Raw genomic sequence first — 19,896 nt, 5'->3', positions numbered from 1 at the left:
ATGTCTTTTTAATTTTTTATAGACTAAAATTTCCAAGGCCTACAAGCTCCTCGCATAGCTCATGTTTTCAAGATATTTTTTCATTTGTATTGTTCTCCACTGAATGCTTAGCAATCTGTTTCTTTTCTGAAATGTGGCATTCTGCTGAACTTAGTTTCCAAATCACAGCCTAATAAGACCTGAACGTAACTCAGTCTGTGTTTATGCATGACATCACCATTACAATTCAACACACTGTAACATTTGAATATTTTTACAGGGATCAGAATGTTGGTTCATTCAATTTATCTTTCCCCGTAATTCCTGGATTTTTCTCTCTGCTGCTACCATCTCTTGCTATTTGTTACACTTTTTGGTGCCATTAGCCTTTCCTGCACCAAACTTTCAAGTCCATTCTGTTTTCCTAAATCTAATGTCACTGATTCTACCCATCTCCCCAGTGTATGAAGATTATGCTTCATTGATTTTCAATTCCTGCTACTCCCATGATTCACTATCCTTTAGGTTTATCAGTATAGATACACATCTCCTGAAACTTTTTATAAGCATGTTGTTGTTCTTGTTGTTGTTGTTAGATGCCGTTGAGTTGCTTTCTACTCATAGAGATACCACATGACAAAGGAGAACTGCCCCATTGGGTTTTCTTGGCTATAATCTTTTTGGATGCAGATTGCCAGGTTTTTTTCCAGTGGAGCTGCTGAGTGCATTGGATTGCCAACATTTGGTTAGCAGTTGAGAATCTAACTGTATATTAACCCTTGTTGTTGTTGTTAGGTGCCGTTACTACTAAGATGATTTTTACAAGTTACTCTTTTTAAATTCCAGTTAAACAAAAGCAAACAAAGCTGACTGATCTGTTGCTTCAGTTACATTTAAAAAGAAACCATGCCCTCCCCTTCATTGCCCTCCCCTTGATGGATTCAACTTAATAAACTCAGCACCAGCTATAGGATTCAATTATAGCTTTACTATTAACATCCAAAAAACACAGATTAAACTTCTGATCTTCGCACATAGGTAGCTCAGTGAAGCAAGTGCCCTCGCTGCAGGAGGTCACTTATATATGCTGAGACATGTCATTTGTTTGGTTGAGCAAATCTTAGTAAACACAGTGAGTTTCACTTAGCATGTTTACTTACCCATTACAAAAGCAAACAATGTAGGAGAAAATAATAAAGGGAATGACAAAAGAACCTTCAAGTATCTGGCCCAAATTTAATTATCTCACCATGAATAAATGGCAGAGTTATTAAAACTGAAATGAGCTGACATCTTATGTGTGAACTTTCATTTATAAGGGAATTATAGAAGTGATGATTTTTCAAGATCACGAGTCAAAAATCACTATACTTATCAGACTATAAACATCGAGCCATGCATCCACCTTCCCTCTGCCTGGAATCCCTACCCACCCACCCTCGTATATTAAGAAACAACTTGTTCTGCCTCCAGCCCAGCTTTGTCCAGCTACCAAACTCCTATTCACTCTCATAAGTCAGAATATGATTCCTCCAAAGAAGTAAGCCACCCTTCTTAATGTTTACACCCCGTTTTGTGCTTAGCTCTTACTTCATAGTAAAATTATTTGTTTAATAGGGTTGTCTCTTCTCTTAATTTTGAGCTCCACCTTTTCTCTTTCTTTCCCACCTGGTACTGAGAATTGCTCAATAAAAATTTTTAAAATAGCACTTTTACAATAACTATGTATTTTTTAATGCAGGAAATGAAATTCATTAAAGAGTTAAAAAGCAATCATCTCTTATAACCTTTCTATAAGCTTGAAATTATATCAAAATAAAAAATTATAAAAGTCTAAACAACAACAACTATCAGCTCTGAGAAAAGGCATGTATTGATCTTGGATTAGTGTTGATATTTTCATACCTAAAAATATGTGGTTGAATTGAAGGAGGTGGTAAGAAATAAGAAAAAAATTTCATTTAACATTTTTCAGGTCAAATATGATAGTTTTCAGAGACTTAGCAAAAAGCACGGTCGTTAGGAGAAGTTTTTTTAAAAAACGAAGATTTTTTAGTTCTAGAGAAGGCTGATGATGCATTTAATCACTGTCATCAAGTATGTGATGGATCAATTGAGAGACGATAGTGATAAACTATTTTCCTTCTTAGCTTAGTACAAGACCAGAAACGATTAGCTTAAAGGGCAAACAGGAAAATGCTACAGGATGTGAGATATTATGACAAATTACTAAATATTGCAGTGAAAGATTTCCCTCAGTGACCTTTAAAACAGATTAGTTACCCTTTGATCTGGAGTCATTTAGATACTAAACTTAAACGTAAGTAACTCCTGACAAGACAAATACCAATTTGTTCCATAGTAGGTTACACTGAATGTGGTTTTCTATGTTCATCCAGAACAAGTTCCTGCTTCTATTGTCCATAGGCTCATCCCTGACACACATATTGAGACAAAACCACTGCACCTCTTCAAATAGCATCATCTATACAAACTGCCTCTTATCTTGTCTTCCTTCCCATCCGATGTTAGTTACACACAGTGACCAACAACTGGAGAGGGGAATGTATCTGTTGCCCAAAGTGTAAAAAGAAATGGAACATGAGAGTCCTTGCAAATACAATGACAGTTTAAGAAGGTTGAACAAACCGTCGTAAGAAGATAAATGATCTTTTATTCTTTCATATTTAGTATTCCTTTCATTAATATTGGAAACCCCAGTGGGTAGTGGTTAAGAGCTACAGCAGTTTGGATCCACCAGGTGCTCCTTGGAAACCCTATGGGGCAGTTCTACTCTGTTCTATAGGTTCACTATGAGTCAGAATCGACTCGAGGGCAATGGCTTTGGTTTTCATTAATATTAACAATTGACTTTTAGTATTTTTTTCTCAAAAGTAATTACATTACATAATTTTAACCACATATTATATATTATTAAAATGCCACGTTGTGAAATTTCTAGATAAGATACAAGTTCAAGGTTACTGCCAAGGGCCACTGAAAAAGTAAAGATCTCCTTTCATAACCTTTTGATTTTTAAAATATTAACATTTGTTATCCTACTTTGTTTATGACATACACTGGTAATTGTTTTTGAAAAAAAAAATAGCACAGCCTTTTTAAAGAGGCTTAAAGAAGGGGGCCCCTATTTATTTATTTTTTCTCATAGAATGATGGCAGAGCTGTCAAAAGTCGAAACAAGCTGGCACCTTATATATGAAGAACGAGCGTGTAGATTAAGAAAGTTTGCCTAACACTCGATGAAATATTCCAAAGATTAGTGTTAACTTTTATGCTGTTGTCTCTTAAGCTGTGAACCTGAAATAAAGTTTCATAGTGGTTTTTTTCTTGTCTTATTTTTCAAGAGCTGATAAATGGAACGTATCTACTGACAATCTGAAAGTAGTGTTCAATCATATCGGAAATACGGTACTTGTTTCAACTTACCTGTTCCTGTTGCTGGAAATCCAATCTGATATAAGTGTTGATGCCTGCTGGTGACAGTGCTTGTTGCCGAAACTGCATGCCAGCATTATAACTTCTCTGCGTAGTTCTCTAGACATCATGAAAAGGAAGGAAAATAAAATGAAAAAGCAGTGTTAATATCCTAAAAGAAAGTCAGGGTAACTTGTCAAATACACAGTTGGTGACTAAATAATTAACATGAAAATTTTTTTTTAGATTCTGAAATTCTACACTGCAGATTAACAATTAGGCAGAGTGGACGTTACACATACTAACAGTCTGTTCTGGAAAGAGTACTATGGCGAAGGCATGGGTCCAGACCTCAACATCACCAGTTAAGGGGGATTTTAAGTTCAACATGGCAAGGAAATGCCTTTGTTCTCAGTGTTAGGTGGTGGAAACAGTGCTACCCAGTAGGAGCCCTCCCAAGAAAAGGAAATGAAAGATGAAGAAGGAAAGAAACACTGTCTCATGCTGCTGAAATCACAATGGTACCAGTAGTATTTTATTGTATAGCTCTGGGGGAAAAGAAGAGAAGAAGAAAGGAAAACAGTACTCATGTTGGTAGGATGCTTGAACAAGGGATCCATTAAAATTATTTTTTGGCCATCCAAGCTTGATGTATGTTGTTGCAACTTGCTTTAAAATATATTCCTAAATGGAGGCAGGGGATAAAAAGATAATGTCAGTTTTAAACCTCTCCATGCTGACAATTATTATTCTATAATAAAATTAAAATATTTTCTAGATGTAGCTACTTTAAAATATCAGTAAAATTATAAGCACAGTAATTTCCCATTATGATTTTATTTAATTTAGTACTTCAAATATAGAACATATGGATACAATACTATGGAAATGATAGAAGCCTACTCTCTACTTCCTATTGAACAACTGAGTACTTTACAATATTAAATATTTTAGATGACAATTTTTGCAACAAAATGAGGAAACTGAGGAATGTTGATAATGGCATCCATACATCCATGTATATGAATCTATATCAGATATAGTTTATGAAAATAAGCATAAAGCATTTATATATTTTATGTCAATAGAACATATTTAAAGCAAAACTATCATGTAGGCCCAGCCAATAGCCTAGCATTGTTGAGCTGACTTACACAGAATATACTCTTCAGTATAATGATATGGTATTTCAGAGTCAACAGTCCCTTCAGCTAATGACATATTTAAACATCAGTAGCAATATAAGACATGCTCTCCCTCAATTTAAAGTGGTCCTTGAATTTTGTCAAAGGAATGAAAGCACTGAAATGACAATAAAGGCAATTTTTAACTTTTACTGAAAATGAGGTGTCCGACATGATACACTATTCTAAAGTAAAAAATATACAAAAACATATTTTACTTTTACAGAAGTCTAGTACTGCAGTGTGTTTGTATTAGGGAAAAAAGAAATGTGTAATAAGTCTTTCTCTAGTGGATAAAATTTATACCATAACTGAAATGCCACATTTCTTTTCAAGTCTCTTGCAAGGGCTTAGACAAAACTAACAGCAAAGAACAGTCGAGCCAAGACAGTTCCCATTTTTTTTTTTTTAATTTATTAAAACAGAGGTGCTTTCATGCTAGCTTAGGATAAGAAAGAAGCAACTCTGATGGCCGTCAGACAATTTGATGGCTTTAATAACCAGATTTCATGTCATGGCAGTCCAGTTTCCAAATGTGTAGGTTAATTAGGAGAGCAGTCTGTCATAAGAAATACAGGGCAGGTTCTTAAAATAACTAAAGGAAAGCAAATAGTGAACAAAGATGATAGAAGGCACAGAAACACACTCTCATATGCAAAGTCTTGCTGCTGATATGAAATTTAGAAATCAAAAGTTCGTTAACAGTACTTAATCCTAATCTTATTCAAAATGATTATTAAATTAGATTATTAGGTGTCAGCAGTGCAGTTTTGGTTTACCAGGCTCCAGGCTTAGGAAATCTGGTCAGGTAATGTTTTGGAATGTTTGTCATGTCCTCATGTCTGTTTGGATTATCTGTTGTGTGCTCTCCCGTATCCCCTTGGACCCAATTATGAACGAGCTTTTGCCTCAATGTTGATCTTATCCTTGTTAATTAAGGTAGTGAATTGAATTCACTATGCCCTTTTGGATAAAAATAATGACTAAGAATCTTAACTGAAACTGTCTATAGTCCTGTAAGATCTTTGGGATCCCTCTACCCAGGTTAAGTCCTTTGTGAACACAGAGCCCTTTAACTATTAAAAAGTAAGTTTGAATTTTAAGGATTTGCCATGTATATTTGTTCTTAAATTCTGAAGCATTTAAGCTTAATTGACACTTTGAGGCCAGAGCAAAAGGTACCTTGTATTACATTTCTTCTGCAAATAATATTCGTCAGTGTGAAAAAGAAAAAATCAGGACAAAAGTAAAAACACAAATTAGAAAGAGGAGCTAAAGTAATTTAGGATTAGTTGTATATAGTAAATTAAAAAAAAAAGTTTATCATCTGAAAATAAGAAAGAAGAGAATATGTATTATTACATTGAAGACATTGTAGCTCTCCATGCGGTCCAGTAATTTATCTAGAGGATAAAGAGCTCGGCTGGCAGCATGCCAAGGAAGAAAATCCTTTTCTTCAGACAGGTATCTGATAATCTCCAGGGGAATATTCTGAGGCAAATAGCCAGCTCTGCACAGTCAAAGAATTTAATGTTAATTATATGCAGAAAAGATACATGATGATGCAAAAATGAAGATTTTACTTATGCAAATAAAATACAGGAAGCAAGATTCATCACAGTGTGAAGAAACCATATTTGGTACTTAAAAAAATATAATTTCTCACTTTTTAAATATATTCCTACTTAAATTGCCAATGCTCCTTAATATATACAGAGTTGGAGAGTTAAACATTTCCGTGAACACAAAAACATTAGAATGCATATTTTTGAAAAGGAAAGAATTGTGGAATTTGAACAAAATCAGTCCTTGCTATTTTCCTTCACAAAAAGTCTTCAGAGGTCAAAAGTAATTGAAAATAATTGATCATTGACTTGGAATTTTGGTTTCTCAATGTATTCTCTTTATTTTTTATGCAGCTCTGTAATAACTTAATACACATCGTTTTCAAAAGAATGGTTAAATTAAAGCAGCAATGCACAGTTTTGACTGTTACCTTACAATATAAGCATTTTTCAAACCTGTTTAAAAAAAAACATTGCTTTCCATTAACATCTATGAAAATGAGAGTTAGATTTTAAGAGCAATCAAATCGCAAAAATATTAAAAGAAGAGACTCTTTCCTTCTATTATTTTCTTTCAAATAAGATGCCATGTCGCTTTGGTGACCAATGTCGGATTTTGTGGAAAATACTAAAATGTATGCTTTAAAATTATCTGAAAAACAGCCAAAAAAAAAAAAAAAAGTCAAAATAAAGTGTCTATCTCTACTCTTCAGTAGATTGCACGCAAAATCAAAGCATATAAATGACCATAGTGCATTAAAGATGGTCTTAAGCTTTAATGTCCCTGATACATACAGCGACACTATGTATTTTGCAGAATTTTTACCATTAGTATATCAATTTTTTTTATATCAATTTAATGCAGAGTTTTAAAACAGGGAACGGGGAAGTAAGAAAACAACCAAAGCCTAGCTATCTCCCTTATCTGTATTTCACACTATTGTTTTACATAGCATCACAAAACTGAAAGAATCCATTTATTTGTACTTTGTGGAAGGTGGACAAGGAGACAGCAAAGCTTTTCTCATCTTCATTTGAAATAAGTCTGCCAGATTATTTAGTCCTTACTTGATGTGATAAGCAAACATTACTCTATAGACAAATAACTGTGTTTATAATTTCATAATACAAAAACAGTTCTGAAGATTGTGCTTCAGTTTTCTTCGAATTAAAAAAGTGTCACCCTAATGACTTTGGTTCACTGATAGTACAAGATCAATCACAGTGAATAAGAATGGCGAGGATAACCCCAAATTCTCATATAATTTCAAAATTTCCTAAAGTTTCTATGATTTATACTACAGCTAGATGTGTGCCACTTTGCAGAAGCAGTTACTATTATATACATCCTTGGAGAAATGGCATGAAATTAGACCATGGCAACAACAACTAAATCAGTAACTTTAGCTTTTTGCTAGAGTAGCATTTTAATGATACAGTTAAATTTTGCTTTCAAGGGTTTATTGTCAACTGAAAAAGGAATATATATATATGCATATATACTTCATAGGAATAATGATTTGATTTTCTTTCTTAAAAGAAACATATCTTCTAATATTTTATATTTTTGTAATCTGTCTCCCTGAGATTTTACTTCTAAATATTGATTAGCAGGTGGTCATAAACTTGCTTCCCTGAACACATGCAATGGATTATATAACATCAGAGTTGAAAAAGATTTATCTAGAAGCTATTACTCTTTTGCTGAAGAAACAAGAAAAATAATATTTATAAAAAAAGAATCTTTAGTAACCAGATAAATTATTATGGATCTTCAAATCGGGTTAGAAAATCCAGAAAGGTTAGGCCTATTTTCCAGGAGTTTTAGTCATAATAGTATTATGTCAATTGCAATATGTTATGTTTTAGTTCATTGCTATAAATGGATGGACAATATTTAATGACTTATGCTCTGCGAGCAATATAACTGCAAGTCAGAAAATGACTAATAATGTTATGGAAAGAGATGTGGACTTGAAAAGAGTGTGGACCTGCTTCTCCCATTTATACTCTGTACAATTAGGCAAACAAATTAATCTCCCCAGGGCTCACTTTCCTTACTGGTGAAATAAGAGAGCTGAACCAGTACACATCCTTTTTAACTCCCCAAACCTTTTATTCTAACATGTATCTATAATTTAACCTGCTAAGAAATCATTACAATGTTATGGGTATAACTTATTTGTTTAAAAACCTGAAAAAATACTTTGTAATTTTATATTCCCCATTCTTCAGCTGTTTAATATATAAAAGCCTAAGAGGCAGGGCTTCAATCTAGGTTTTATAAGACATGTGGCATTGCACGAAATAAGCCTGATAGACGTTGCAAATGGTAACAAAGTAAATAAAGAAAAGAATTCAGTAAGTACAGAAATGAAACAAGTTCTGTTTTGAGTCCTTAGGGATAACTGCTACCAAAATCCATGCTCCCCTCTTCTTCCTAGCCTAGACTATGATTCTAGTTGGTTGCTCAAGTGGGTTCTGGCTCATGGGGACTCCTTGGAAAACAGGATAAAATATTGCCTAGACTGTCACAATTGTTGGTATGCTAAAGTCCATTGTTGCAGCCCAATTTAGGGGACTCACACCTTCTAGCACTATATCAGACAATATTCTGATGTGATTCAGAAGGAAATACACTTCTATTGTGTTTGATCTATATACATGTTTGGGTCTATTTTTTTAAAACAGTTAACCTTATCTAATGTAGTTCTCAAATAGAATAAGAAAGAGATTACATTCAAATTGCCCTCATTCTGGTTTGTTACTAACATATGTAAGTAATTACCCAATACATAATTCCATATATTTGTATTTAAGCCTACTAGGTCAAACTATATAGCTACATTTAATTGGACAAGGGGATGATCAGCTTCATTACAAAATTAAGAATTGCAAGAGATTATGTTAGTTAATAAGTTACCTAGCTTAGATATGTGTTTGTGTAATTGGCTGGTAATGAGAGCTGTGATTACTATTACCGATAATGTAATCAATATAGGGGAAGTGTGTGGAATCCAGTGAATGGAACATTACATTAGCTCAAAGTAATCAGCACAGTAGGGAGCATACTTAGGGTCTTAATGCTGAAATGCAGTTTCCCTAAATTTTCACCAACACAGGAAAATGTTGCTAACAAAATGGAAGAAAAAAATTAGCAATTTTAAAGAATATTTTGTGCATAATTAAATGTGTGTTATTAATATTTTACGGAGAGGTTGTAGGTATCTTCCATCTTCTCTACTGTTGGGGTGGGATGGGCATAAGAAATGATTTCAGAATCAAAGACAAAAAGTTAGAGAAGCAAATGAGGATGTTGAAGAAACAGAGGAAAGACTTCCAGATGCAGCTATACGTCTGCCCCTCCCAGCCTCCCTCACAAACATCCTTCCCTCTTCCTTCTCCAATTGACCAGAGCTTGCAAAGACATATATCTTTAGGGGTTAAAAAAAAAAAAAGGTATTTTTTTAAGAAGGAGATTTAAATCAGAGTATATTCGCTGATGTTGAAATACACTGATCTTACCAGCTTTGCTTTCACCTAAGATCCCAATATGCTTTTTTAAAACCATTCTGAAAACTGTGAATGTTAACTCTAGGATCTACTGAAAAGGGTGCTTTATAAACAAATGACTACATTTATTGTGAGTTTTCTTTAAAAGCAGTTAGTTCCTGGGTGCTTTGAAACTCAGGGAAAAAAGCAAATCACAATCTTCAGACTCTTCAGACCACCATAATTTAGTATACATTTAAAAACCAACAGCCTATTACGTATTTTATAATATATGCAGAAGAGACTATCACTTTCTCTTAGGGCACAGCTTTTTTTTTTTTTTCTTTAAAGCATTTGTTGAAATTTTTAATTTAAAAGCTTAGTAGGTTTTATCAGTTATGCTTTATTATTCGCTATTAAGAAAAATATTTATATGGTCTTTGTGGGAAGATCCTATGGCATAGATTGGAAACACAAATAGTTCTCAGAATATCGTAGAATAGAAAAGGCTATACATGGGGGAAGGTATCACTGCCAACCATCCATCCATTTGGTCATTTTCTAAATAAAAAAGAATATCGTTCAGGAATTGCCAAACTGAAATGGATTTTTGCCCCATAAAATTGGGAGTGGGAAAAGTTGCACACTAAAGAGTCCACATAGTTCCTCTTCTTTCTCCTCCCGCTCCTGTTCCTCCCCATCCTCCTTTTCTGCTTTTTCTGTCTCTTCCAGAAATCCTTTTACTGAGAGACTTATGCACCTCTTTTCTGGGCTCAGATAACACCTTGATAACACCTCTATTCTTAATACATAATATTAATCATAATTTTATCATAATATTACCTTTCTCCCTCACTGAACTTAAAATCTTGAAAGAAATGAAGCATGCTTCACTCATCTTTTCACCCGCATAGTCTAATACAGAACCTAGCCAAAATAGGCACTCATTTCATGTTCTTCAAACTAAATTATGGCAATAATACCAAAACTCTTCAAAGGAAGAGTGCTTGCCAAGTATATTAAAACTTAAAAACATCCATAATGTTAAACAACATTATGCATTTCCTAAGGTTAAAAGATACCAGCAGGATGAGAAAATCTTATTAGAATAACATTTATAGTATTTTTGCTCATCTGGTTTATTAATGGTAAATGTTATAAAAGATAAGGCAGTGCTATGTAGCCAACAGTTTTAAACAGGTTAGTCTATACCAGGAGCCCTGGTGGTACAGTGGTTAAGAGCTACGGCTGCTAATCAAAAGGCTGGTAGTTCAAATCCACTGGGCACTCCTTGGAAACCCCATGGAGCAGTTCTGCTCTGTCCTGTAGGGTCGCTATGAGTTGGAATGGGCTCAACAGCAACAGGTTTTGGTCTTACTCTATACCAAGATAAAATAGTTTTAAAGTCAATGAGCTAGCAGAGGCATTATATGAAAATCTCTTTTTTTTTTTTTTCTGATTAGCAAATTACTTGCCTAGAAGCAAGAGTGTTATTTTATACCATGCATTTAAATACATTGATTGGAGGTTTGGAAATCTCTGCTTCCTAGACACCATATTGACAAACATGATCTCTAACGCCCCTTCTCCAGTAAACATTAAATAATTAAAAATAAAACAAATTATTTTTGTAACTCCTGTAGGCCCAGTATCACCACTGTGACCAGACTTTCCTTTCCACACACACTTGCTTAATTATTTCCAAACATAATTTCACAGGAAATCAGTCAACATCTTAAAACAGAGGTTCTTCTGGGTGCTCCAGAGTGTTAAGAAGTAGGATCAATGTTTGGCCATTAATTGGAAGTAATAATAGATGTCAGCTATTTAGCCAACATGGGAATTACCTTAGTTTTACAGCCAAAGGCAAATATTTTTTAGAAAGTTATCACCTTAAACATTTTAAACTATCATGTTTTGAGGACTCAGAGTATGTCAACTACAGTGTTACGTAAAGGTGATATAAGTTTGTTTCAGTTTACTATCCTTAAGAAGCTTCAAGATAAGTACTACTATGCCCATTTTACAGATAAAGAAGCTAAAGTTTCTAGAAGATAGGCAAATTGCCAAACTCACCTAGCTAATAAGTGTCCGAGCTGGAATTCAAAGCCAGAACTGAAAAGAAAGGTCTTACTGGATGTGCTCCATGAGGCAGCCACCCCAAATACCACTCTGAAACAGAGTTAAAGACTTTCTCCCTTCCCTTAACACCATCTGTCTACATGTCACTGCCATCGCACTTATCACATTAGACTTAATACACAAATAAACATATAATGTAGTCCCCATTGTTACGAAGGGAAAACAAGCAAGGTTAGTGGAAGTAGAATTATGAGAGAACTCTAAATAGGGTGGCCAGGGAAAGTCTCACTAAAGACAACTGTATTAAGTGAGGAAACACATTGAGCAAATATAGGAGAGTTCTATCTGAGGAAAGCAGCAAGTTGAAAGGTCCTTTGGTAGGAACAAATTTGGGGTGTTGGAAGAATGGCCAGAACACCTTCACGGCTGGAATGGAATAAAGTAGGGAAAAAGTGTAAAGTATGAGGTTGCAAGGGTTGGTGGTGGCTAGATCACAAAGGACCTTAAATAATAATGACATTAGTTTTTTGTTTTTTGTTTTTTTTTTCCCTAAGTGTGATGCAAAACCTCTGCAAGTTTTTTAGTTGGGGAATGACATGATCTGATTTCTGCCTCAAAAGGGTGGCTGGCTGCTGCAGAGAGCAAACTCAAACATGCCACACAGTTTTTCAAGAAGAGAATGAAATGAAATATAATTTCGTAGTTGATCTTCTCTCTCACTCTACAGATTATGCTTATGAGCAAAATATATACCTAGTGAATGAAATGGATGACATAAAAATAGAGAACATGATATTTTAAGATAGACATTGCATAATATTTGCTGCAGAAAGTTTTTTTATGGAGGTATAAAAATTCCAAAAGCTTATCCACGCATGATTTATTATTGCTCAACTATTAAAAACAACATGGGACAACATTGGGAAGGTCATTCAGAAATTGTTTAAACAATGAATATATTCTTAAAGCATAAACTCAGGAAGTTATATATTCTATCTCAGGTTAATTAGCAGAGAGATTCCAGGGTTTAAACGTGGAAAATAGCATAAAGGAACACTAGGGAAATTATCAATATAGCTTATGATTCCCACACAAAAGACAATGCTGAAAGCTGGCATGGAATTCTGCTTATCAGGTGGTGAGGTTCTCTGATGCTCTACAAAACCATATGGGAGTAAAAGGAATAAAAACTTCCAGCAGGGTTTTGCAGAAATTGGGTTTAGTGCTGTTAGGATATCAAACATGTTAACCTAAACCCACTGCCGTCAAGTCGATTCCGAGTCATAGCGACCCTATAGGACAGAGTAGAACTGCCCCATAGAGTTTCCAAGGAGCACCTGGTGGATTCAAACTGCCGACTTCTTGGTTAGCAGCCAAAGCACTTAACCACTCCGCCACCAGGGTTTACTAAATGTCCATAAATCAGGGGAGCTTCTCTAACTTCTCGAAGGCTGTTTTTCAGAGAAAAACAGGAAACTTGAAGAGGATCCTGCCCAAAGTTAGAACACTTTGAGTGTCAGTAAGTATAAAAGTTACGGAAAGACTAAAACATATCAAATATATTTAAATCCATAAAGTCAAAATGATACTGAAGGAAAAAGAAAACACAACAAATTGCTTACTATGGATCATGCTGGGGAACTGGCTCATTATTTTTAAAACTGAAAATAAGAGGAAACAATCATGCACCTACCCTGTATTTCCTCTAAGAATTGTATCACTGGGTCACCAAGCAGTAAATGAGAACAAATTTCTCTTCAAGGAAATATTCGATTTATAAATGAAAAACAAATGAATGAGTCACCATTTTGCAACTTCTTGTGACTTAATAAGAAAACCCTGGTGTTGAAGTGCTGAAGGGCTATGGCTGCTAACCAAAAGGTTGGTAGCTTGAATCCACCAGGTGCCCCTTGGAAATCATAGGGGCATTTCTACTCTATCCTAGAGGGTCACTATGAGTTGGAATCGACTCAACGGCAAAGGGTTTGGTTTTTTGTTTTTTGGTAGTGACTTAATAAGGAACCTTAATAAGATGGTGCAGTGGTTAAGCACTCGGCTGCTAACCAAAAGGTCAGTTGTTTGAACCCACCAGCCGCTACATAGGAGAAAGATGTGGCTATCTTCTTCCTTAAAGGGTACAGCCTAGCAAACCCTATGGGGCAGTTCTACTCTGTCCTATAGGGTCACTGAGAGTTGGAATCGACTCCATAGGCAATGGATTTGGTTTTTGTTAGTGACTTAATAAATCTAGGCATTGAACAGCAACAGCTGCAAATACTATAAAAACAGACGTGACTAGTTATTTTAAGTCTGCTGAGGAAGAAGTGGGAACCCTGGTTGCATGGTGGTTAAGTTCTACGGCTGCTAACCAAACCAAAAGGTTGGCAGTTCAAATCCGCCAGGCGCTCCTTGCAAACTCTATGGGGCAGTTCTACCCTGTCCTATAGGGTCGCTATGAGTCAGAATCGACTCGATGGCACTGGGTTTGGTTTTTTGGTTTTTGAGGAAGAAGTAATCTTGCCAAAATTTAAATCTGAATCTGATCAAGCCTCTAGATTTGATTACTGATTACCAATTGAGAGGCAATAGAGACGACATAGGAAAAATGAAAGTGCACAGTGGGGATGCAATCACCAAGAGCCAAACTGTGGGACTTTGCATACAACAAACAACCAAGTTCTTCACCAAATACTGTGAAAACATTTTTTTTTTTTTATGATGAAGGGGAAAATCTATAAGCTTAAAAGACTGAAAACATATATCAACCAATGACAGAGCAGTGACATCATTTCAATCCTGCCTCCAACAAATTGTAAAAAAGAAAATAGGGCATTTATGAGATAACTGAAAATTTGAACACTTCTTAGATGTTCGATATGATTGAAGAAATGTTAGTTTTAGGTGGTCATTAAGCATATATATATATATATATATATTTAGAAGGGAAACCCTGGTGGTGTAGTGGTTAAGAGCTATGGCTGCAAACCTAAAGACTGGCAGTTTGAATCTACCAGGCGCTCCTTGGAAACTCTACGGGGCAGTTCTACTCTGCCCTATAGTGTCGCTATGAGTTGGAATCAACGCAACAGCAACGGGTATACTTAGAACTACGTAGGGATAATAATTGTGATGAAATAATTGATGTCTGGAATTAGCTTCAAAATAGTAGGAAAGGTAGAAGAGAATAGCCCACTGCCGTATAGTAGATAAAATAAGACAGACCATGAGTTACAAATTGTTGATGCAGGATGGTGGATGCTAAGGGGTTCATTGCACTCTTTGGTCTCTTTTGTATATATCTGAAATTCTTTGTAATAAAAACTTAGAAAATCAAAGCAGGGATTAAGTCTTATTTTTCTGTGTATACCAGCATATGCATCACAAAGCCATCATATGGTGCACGATTAAAAGCATTTGCTGAATATGATCTTCAAGAAAGTCAACATTTTCAATCTCAGTATCCTCTCTGACAAAATGCGAAAAATGCTATTTACCACCCATGGTCATCATAAGGGTTAAAAGGCAATAAATGGAGGAGTCGTATAAAGTGTAAAGTGTCAGAGAAATGTGAAGAGCCTTAAGGCTGAAGGACCAGAACTAGAATTCTGCAACCATGTGCTCTACATCTGTATTCTGACCTTGATTTGTTCCCTACACTGAGCTACTAAACTCATGGATAGATCCCAGCACATTCATTTTTCCCTTAGGGACAAAGTACCAAATGGTAGTGTAATTGCCAAGGGAAAATTATTACTCTGTTCTGAATTATTTCCATCATAAATCCAAAACCAGTCAAACAGACTCTGTCACAAAAACGACAGGGTTGCTGTACAATGATGAGAATCCTACATACATACAAAAGTGCCCCATAAATCCGTGAGTATCACAACCCTCCAAAGTCATTCTGAATCTTTTGTTTAAATCAGATGAGGAAAGCCAGGCTGGGAGCACGTTGGTCAACATTGTGGAAACAATGAAAATGAGGTGATTTACTCAGTCATCAGCAAGAGAAATACCCCATCAGCTGTCTCATGTAGGCGGGACATGTGATAGTGGTTTGCTTTTACACATTTTTCTACTGCATCCAAGAAAAAAAGGACATTTTTCAATCAGGAATGATAATAGCCAATCATTTGCATTTCTCTTAAATTCAATCATTTCTGCTATTAGAGTCATTAAAGCATGTCAGAGAAATAAACTATCTCAAGCAACGATAGTGAATGAGAGAAAAAGGGATATGAAGGACATGCCTTTTTTGTGTGAGCTGTGTGTTTTCTCCTTCTCTAATCTTAATGAAATTGCTTACCAGAAAAATGAAATATCAAATATAATTCTTTACCATTTTAAGTGATATTTTCCTGCCTTTCGGACTATTATACTCTATTTTAAATAAATCTACCCAATGCCATTGCAGATGAAATGTGGAAGGCAAATATTTTTTATTATCAAGTGAGAGGGAAAAAGGACTTCTTCAACTATGTAATTAATGGTATAGAAAAAGGATGACTATCTTGAAAAGACAGCTGTGCTTTCCTGAAGTCACCTTTGGGGAAGAAGGTATTTTAGCTAGATTTTTTGATACTTTGCTCTCCTTCTTAAGAGGGCTAAATGATAAGGAAATAAAGGGCAAAGCTAAACCAACTTGCTGAGCCACAACTGTATACAGTAAATGCTGGTTTGGGAACAATGCTATGATCTTGTTTGAGAATTTACACCTGCAAGGTGCTTTGGATTTATACCAGGACGTTTTCAATTCTTAGAATTATTACTCACTGGAAATCCTTCTGAAATCAGCTAACAGTTATATATTTTAATAGCATGAATATTTTTTGTTCTTTGGGGCAGTCACTTGTAGACAGTTTATGAAATGTCTAAGGACAGAAGGCACAGCGTGAAATAGCTTCCTCTAATCAGTTTGTGCCTGACTACTAACCTAAAAGTTGGTGTTTGAACCCACCCAATGGCACCATGAAAGAAAGGCCTGGCAATCTGCGTCCATGAAGATTACAGTCAAGAAAACCTTATGGAGCAGTTCTTTACTCTAACGCCTGGGGTTGCCATGACTTGAATCAACTGAACGAGAACTAGTTTTTTTTTTTTTTGGTTTAATATCTACACATATCTCAATTTTAACTTCAACACCAAGCTTAATAAGATTCTGAAGATACACTATTTATATAAAAATATTTTATTAATTCTGAATCATCAGCTCAGAAATGTAAAACCTAAACCTTTCTTTGATTTTCCTTTAACGTTAATGATATTCAAATAAAAGTTAGGGAAGAGTAATGATAATGATGTTCTAACTCTTTAATGATGATTAACAATTACAGGATATTAATGGTATAGATGCACTGTGTTCTAACAGTGACACTCATTAATTTTAATGATAGTCCTTCCTTAAAAAAAAGAAAAACCTTCCTTACTGTCTGAAAATTTACCCCTCATTACCACTTGTAAGAAGTAATTTTCTAAAGTTGAAGCATCAATGAAATACAAAACAATGCCAAAAAAATGTGCAAGTTAATTCAGAATGAAGATATACTTTTTCCCAAAATATGAAAGTATAAAATAAAATGTGCAATTATCATTTTTTTAAAAATCACATTTGTTTAAAATTATTTCATATTTTGCTAAAATGATGGCATATAGTTCAAAAATATTAATGAAATTGGCAATTACATGAGATTAAAAAATGAGAAATTACTCTCAAGTAAAAGGTCATTTTTATGAAAAGAAAATTCTGGAATCATAGCTTAATAAAAATCATTAAAATTATTATTTAGTATATAATACTGGGGATGAAATTATTTTCAAGACACATATTTAATATTTTTCATATTAAGAAAGAAATATTAGAAGAGATGACAAAGTGATTAAATCTTTTTAAAAAAGTTATACATTCAGAAAAATTACAGAAAACTGGTACACTGTGACTAAAGTACTCTTAAACAGTTATGCTCCCTATTCTTATTTTTTCCAAAAGATTCTCAATTAAATTAGAGAATATTAAAAGAATCAATTTCTCTTTCTTATGGGTTTATGAGTAGTTTAATCAGTATCCACTGAGTCCTTGGTAAGAAAGATGAGGAAATCAGCACACTTACACTTTCTACACACACTGTGTGGATCATACAAATTACGGATAACATTGCCAAGAATGGGAATTCTAGAACGTTTAATTGTGCTCATGAAGAACCTGTACATACACCAAAAGGCAGTCGTTCGAACAGAACAAGGGAATACTGCCTCGTTGAAAGTCAGGAAAGGTGTGTGTCACGATTACATCCTTTCACCATATTTATTCAATCTGTATGCTAAGCAAATAATCTGAGAAACTAGACTATATGAAGAAGAACTTGGCATCAGAATTGGAGGAAAACTCATTAATAACTTGAGATACGCAGATGACACAACATTGTTTGCTGAAAATGAAGAGGACTTGAAGCACTTACTGATGAAGATCAAAGACTACAGCCTTCAGTGTGGATTACACTTCAACATAAAGAAAACAAAAATCCTCACAACTGGACCAGTAAGCAACATCATTATAAATGGAGGAAAAATTGAAGTTGGCAAAGGTTTCATTTTACTCGGATCCACAATCAATACCCAAGAAGCTGCAGTCAAGAAATCAAACAACATACTGCATTTGGCAAATCTACTGCAAAAGGCCTCTTTAAAATGTTAAAAAGCAACTAACATCTCCCTGACCCTAGCCATGGTATTTTCAATTGCCTCATATGCATATGAAAGCTTGACAACGAATAAGGAAGATCCAAGAAGAGTTGATGTCTTTGAATGACGGTGTTGGCAAAGAATATTGAATATACCATGGACTGCCAAAAGAATGAACAAATCTGCCATGGAAGAAGTACAGCCAGAGTGCTTCTTAGAAATGAGGATAGTGAAACTTCGTCTCATGTACTTTGAAAGGACCAGCCCCTGGTGAAAGACATCATGCTTGGTAAAGTAGAGAGTCAGCAAAACAGAGGAAGATGCTTAATGAGAGAGACTGACAGTGGCTAAAACAATGGGCTCAAACACAGCAATGATTGTGAGGATGGCACAGGACCAGGCAATGTTTCTTTTGTACATAGGTTCCCCATAAGTAGGAACAACTTGATGGCATCTAACAACACTTTTTACCACCTCTATTGCCCCTGAGGAAACCCTGGTGATGAAGTGGTTAAGAGCTATGGCTGCTAACCAAAAGGCTGGAAGTTCAAATCAGGTGCTCCTTAGAAACTCTATGGGGTAGTTCTGCTCTGTCCTATACGGTTGCTAGGCATCAGAATTTACCCGAAGGCAACAGATTTTTTTTTTTTTTTTTGTGGGGCGGGGGGTGGTATTGCCCCTGTGGATTTTTGTTGAATTTTTTTTTTTTTTAAGTTTCTTTGTTTAAAGATTTACCTTCTATTTTGTAAACTTTATTTCCTTGTTTCTTGGTTCCACGTAAGTGAATTCAAGGCTCACCATCGTTCCTTTTTGGTCAAAGGAAAACGTGATTATACATAATTCTGTATTCTTTTTACTGGAATTTTTTGCCTATAGAGATCTGAGTCAGCCTGAATTTTCCTCTTCTTTTGTTTAATCCTGGAAACACTGGTGGTGTAGTGGTTAAGAGTACTGCTGCTAACCAAAGGGTTGGCAGTTCAAATCCACCAGGTGCTCCTTGGAAACTCTGTGGGGCAGTTGTACTCTGTCCTATAGGGTTGCTATGAGTCCGAATCGACTCAACGGCAGTGCGTTTGTTTTTTTTTTTTTTTTTTTTGGTTTTGGTTTAATCCTTAAGGCCAGTGTGTTCACCAGGATACAACTTAACGTTAGTCCCTCTGTTTCATTTTTTTCCTAAAACAAGTGGTACCCTTTCTTTTTACATATTTACGTCTTTATTATAAGAAAGTCTGCTCTCCAATATTTTCAAATTTCTTTTTCTTTTCCATTTGGTTTCTCGTTTTTCAGAAATACCAACTGTGTATGTGTGTGTGTATGTGTGCACACTGGATGTCTCCTGCTTACATAATGATTTTCATTGTTTTCCTCATTTCAGTTATCTCATCTATCTCAAACAATGTCTCCATTTCCTGACTATGATTTTCCTTGTGTTTATATTTTTATTGCTTCTAATATGGCTTTCTTTCTTGTAAAGACAGATC

At 35.0% G+C, this 19,896-nt stretch overlaps 1 protein-coding gene across 1 annotated transcript in view; it reads right to left on the bottom strand.

Moving 5' to 3' along the window:
* TRHDE (thyrotropin releasing hormone degrading enzyme) overlaps window positions 1-19,896 on the bottom strand; it is a 487,618-nt gene that overhangs the window by 39,519 nt on the left and 428,203 nt on the right. The window contains exons 13-15 of the mRNA XM_049883907.1: window positions 5,961-6,108; window positions 4,001-4,098; window positions 3,427-3,534 (exon numbers count right to left, since the gene is read on the bottom strand). Coding sequence (XP_049739864.1) covers window positions 3,427-3,534; window positions 4,001-4,098; window positions 5,961-6,108 — 354 coding nt within the window. The remainder of the gene's footprint in view (window positions 1-3,426; window positions 3,535-4,000; window positions 4,099-5,960; window positions 6,109-19,896) is intronic.

This window comes from Elephas maximus, chromosome 4 (genome assembly GCF_024166365.1).
Source record: "Elephas maximus indicus isolate mEleMax1 chromosome 4, mEleMax1 primary haplotype, whole genome shotgun sequence".
Taxonomy (NCBI): Eukaryota; Metazoa; Chordata; class Mammalia; order Proboscidea; family Elephantidae; genus Elephas; species Elephas maximus.
Note: the sequence above shows the minus strand (reverse complement) of the source record. Positions and strands in the feature narration are given on the sequence as shown.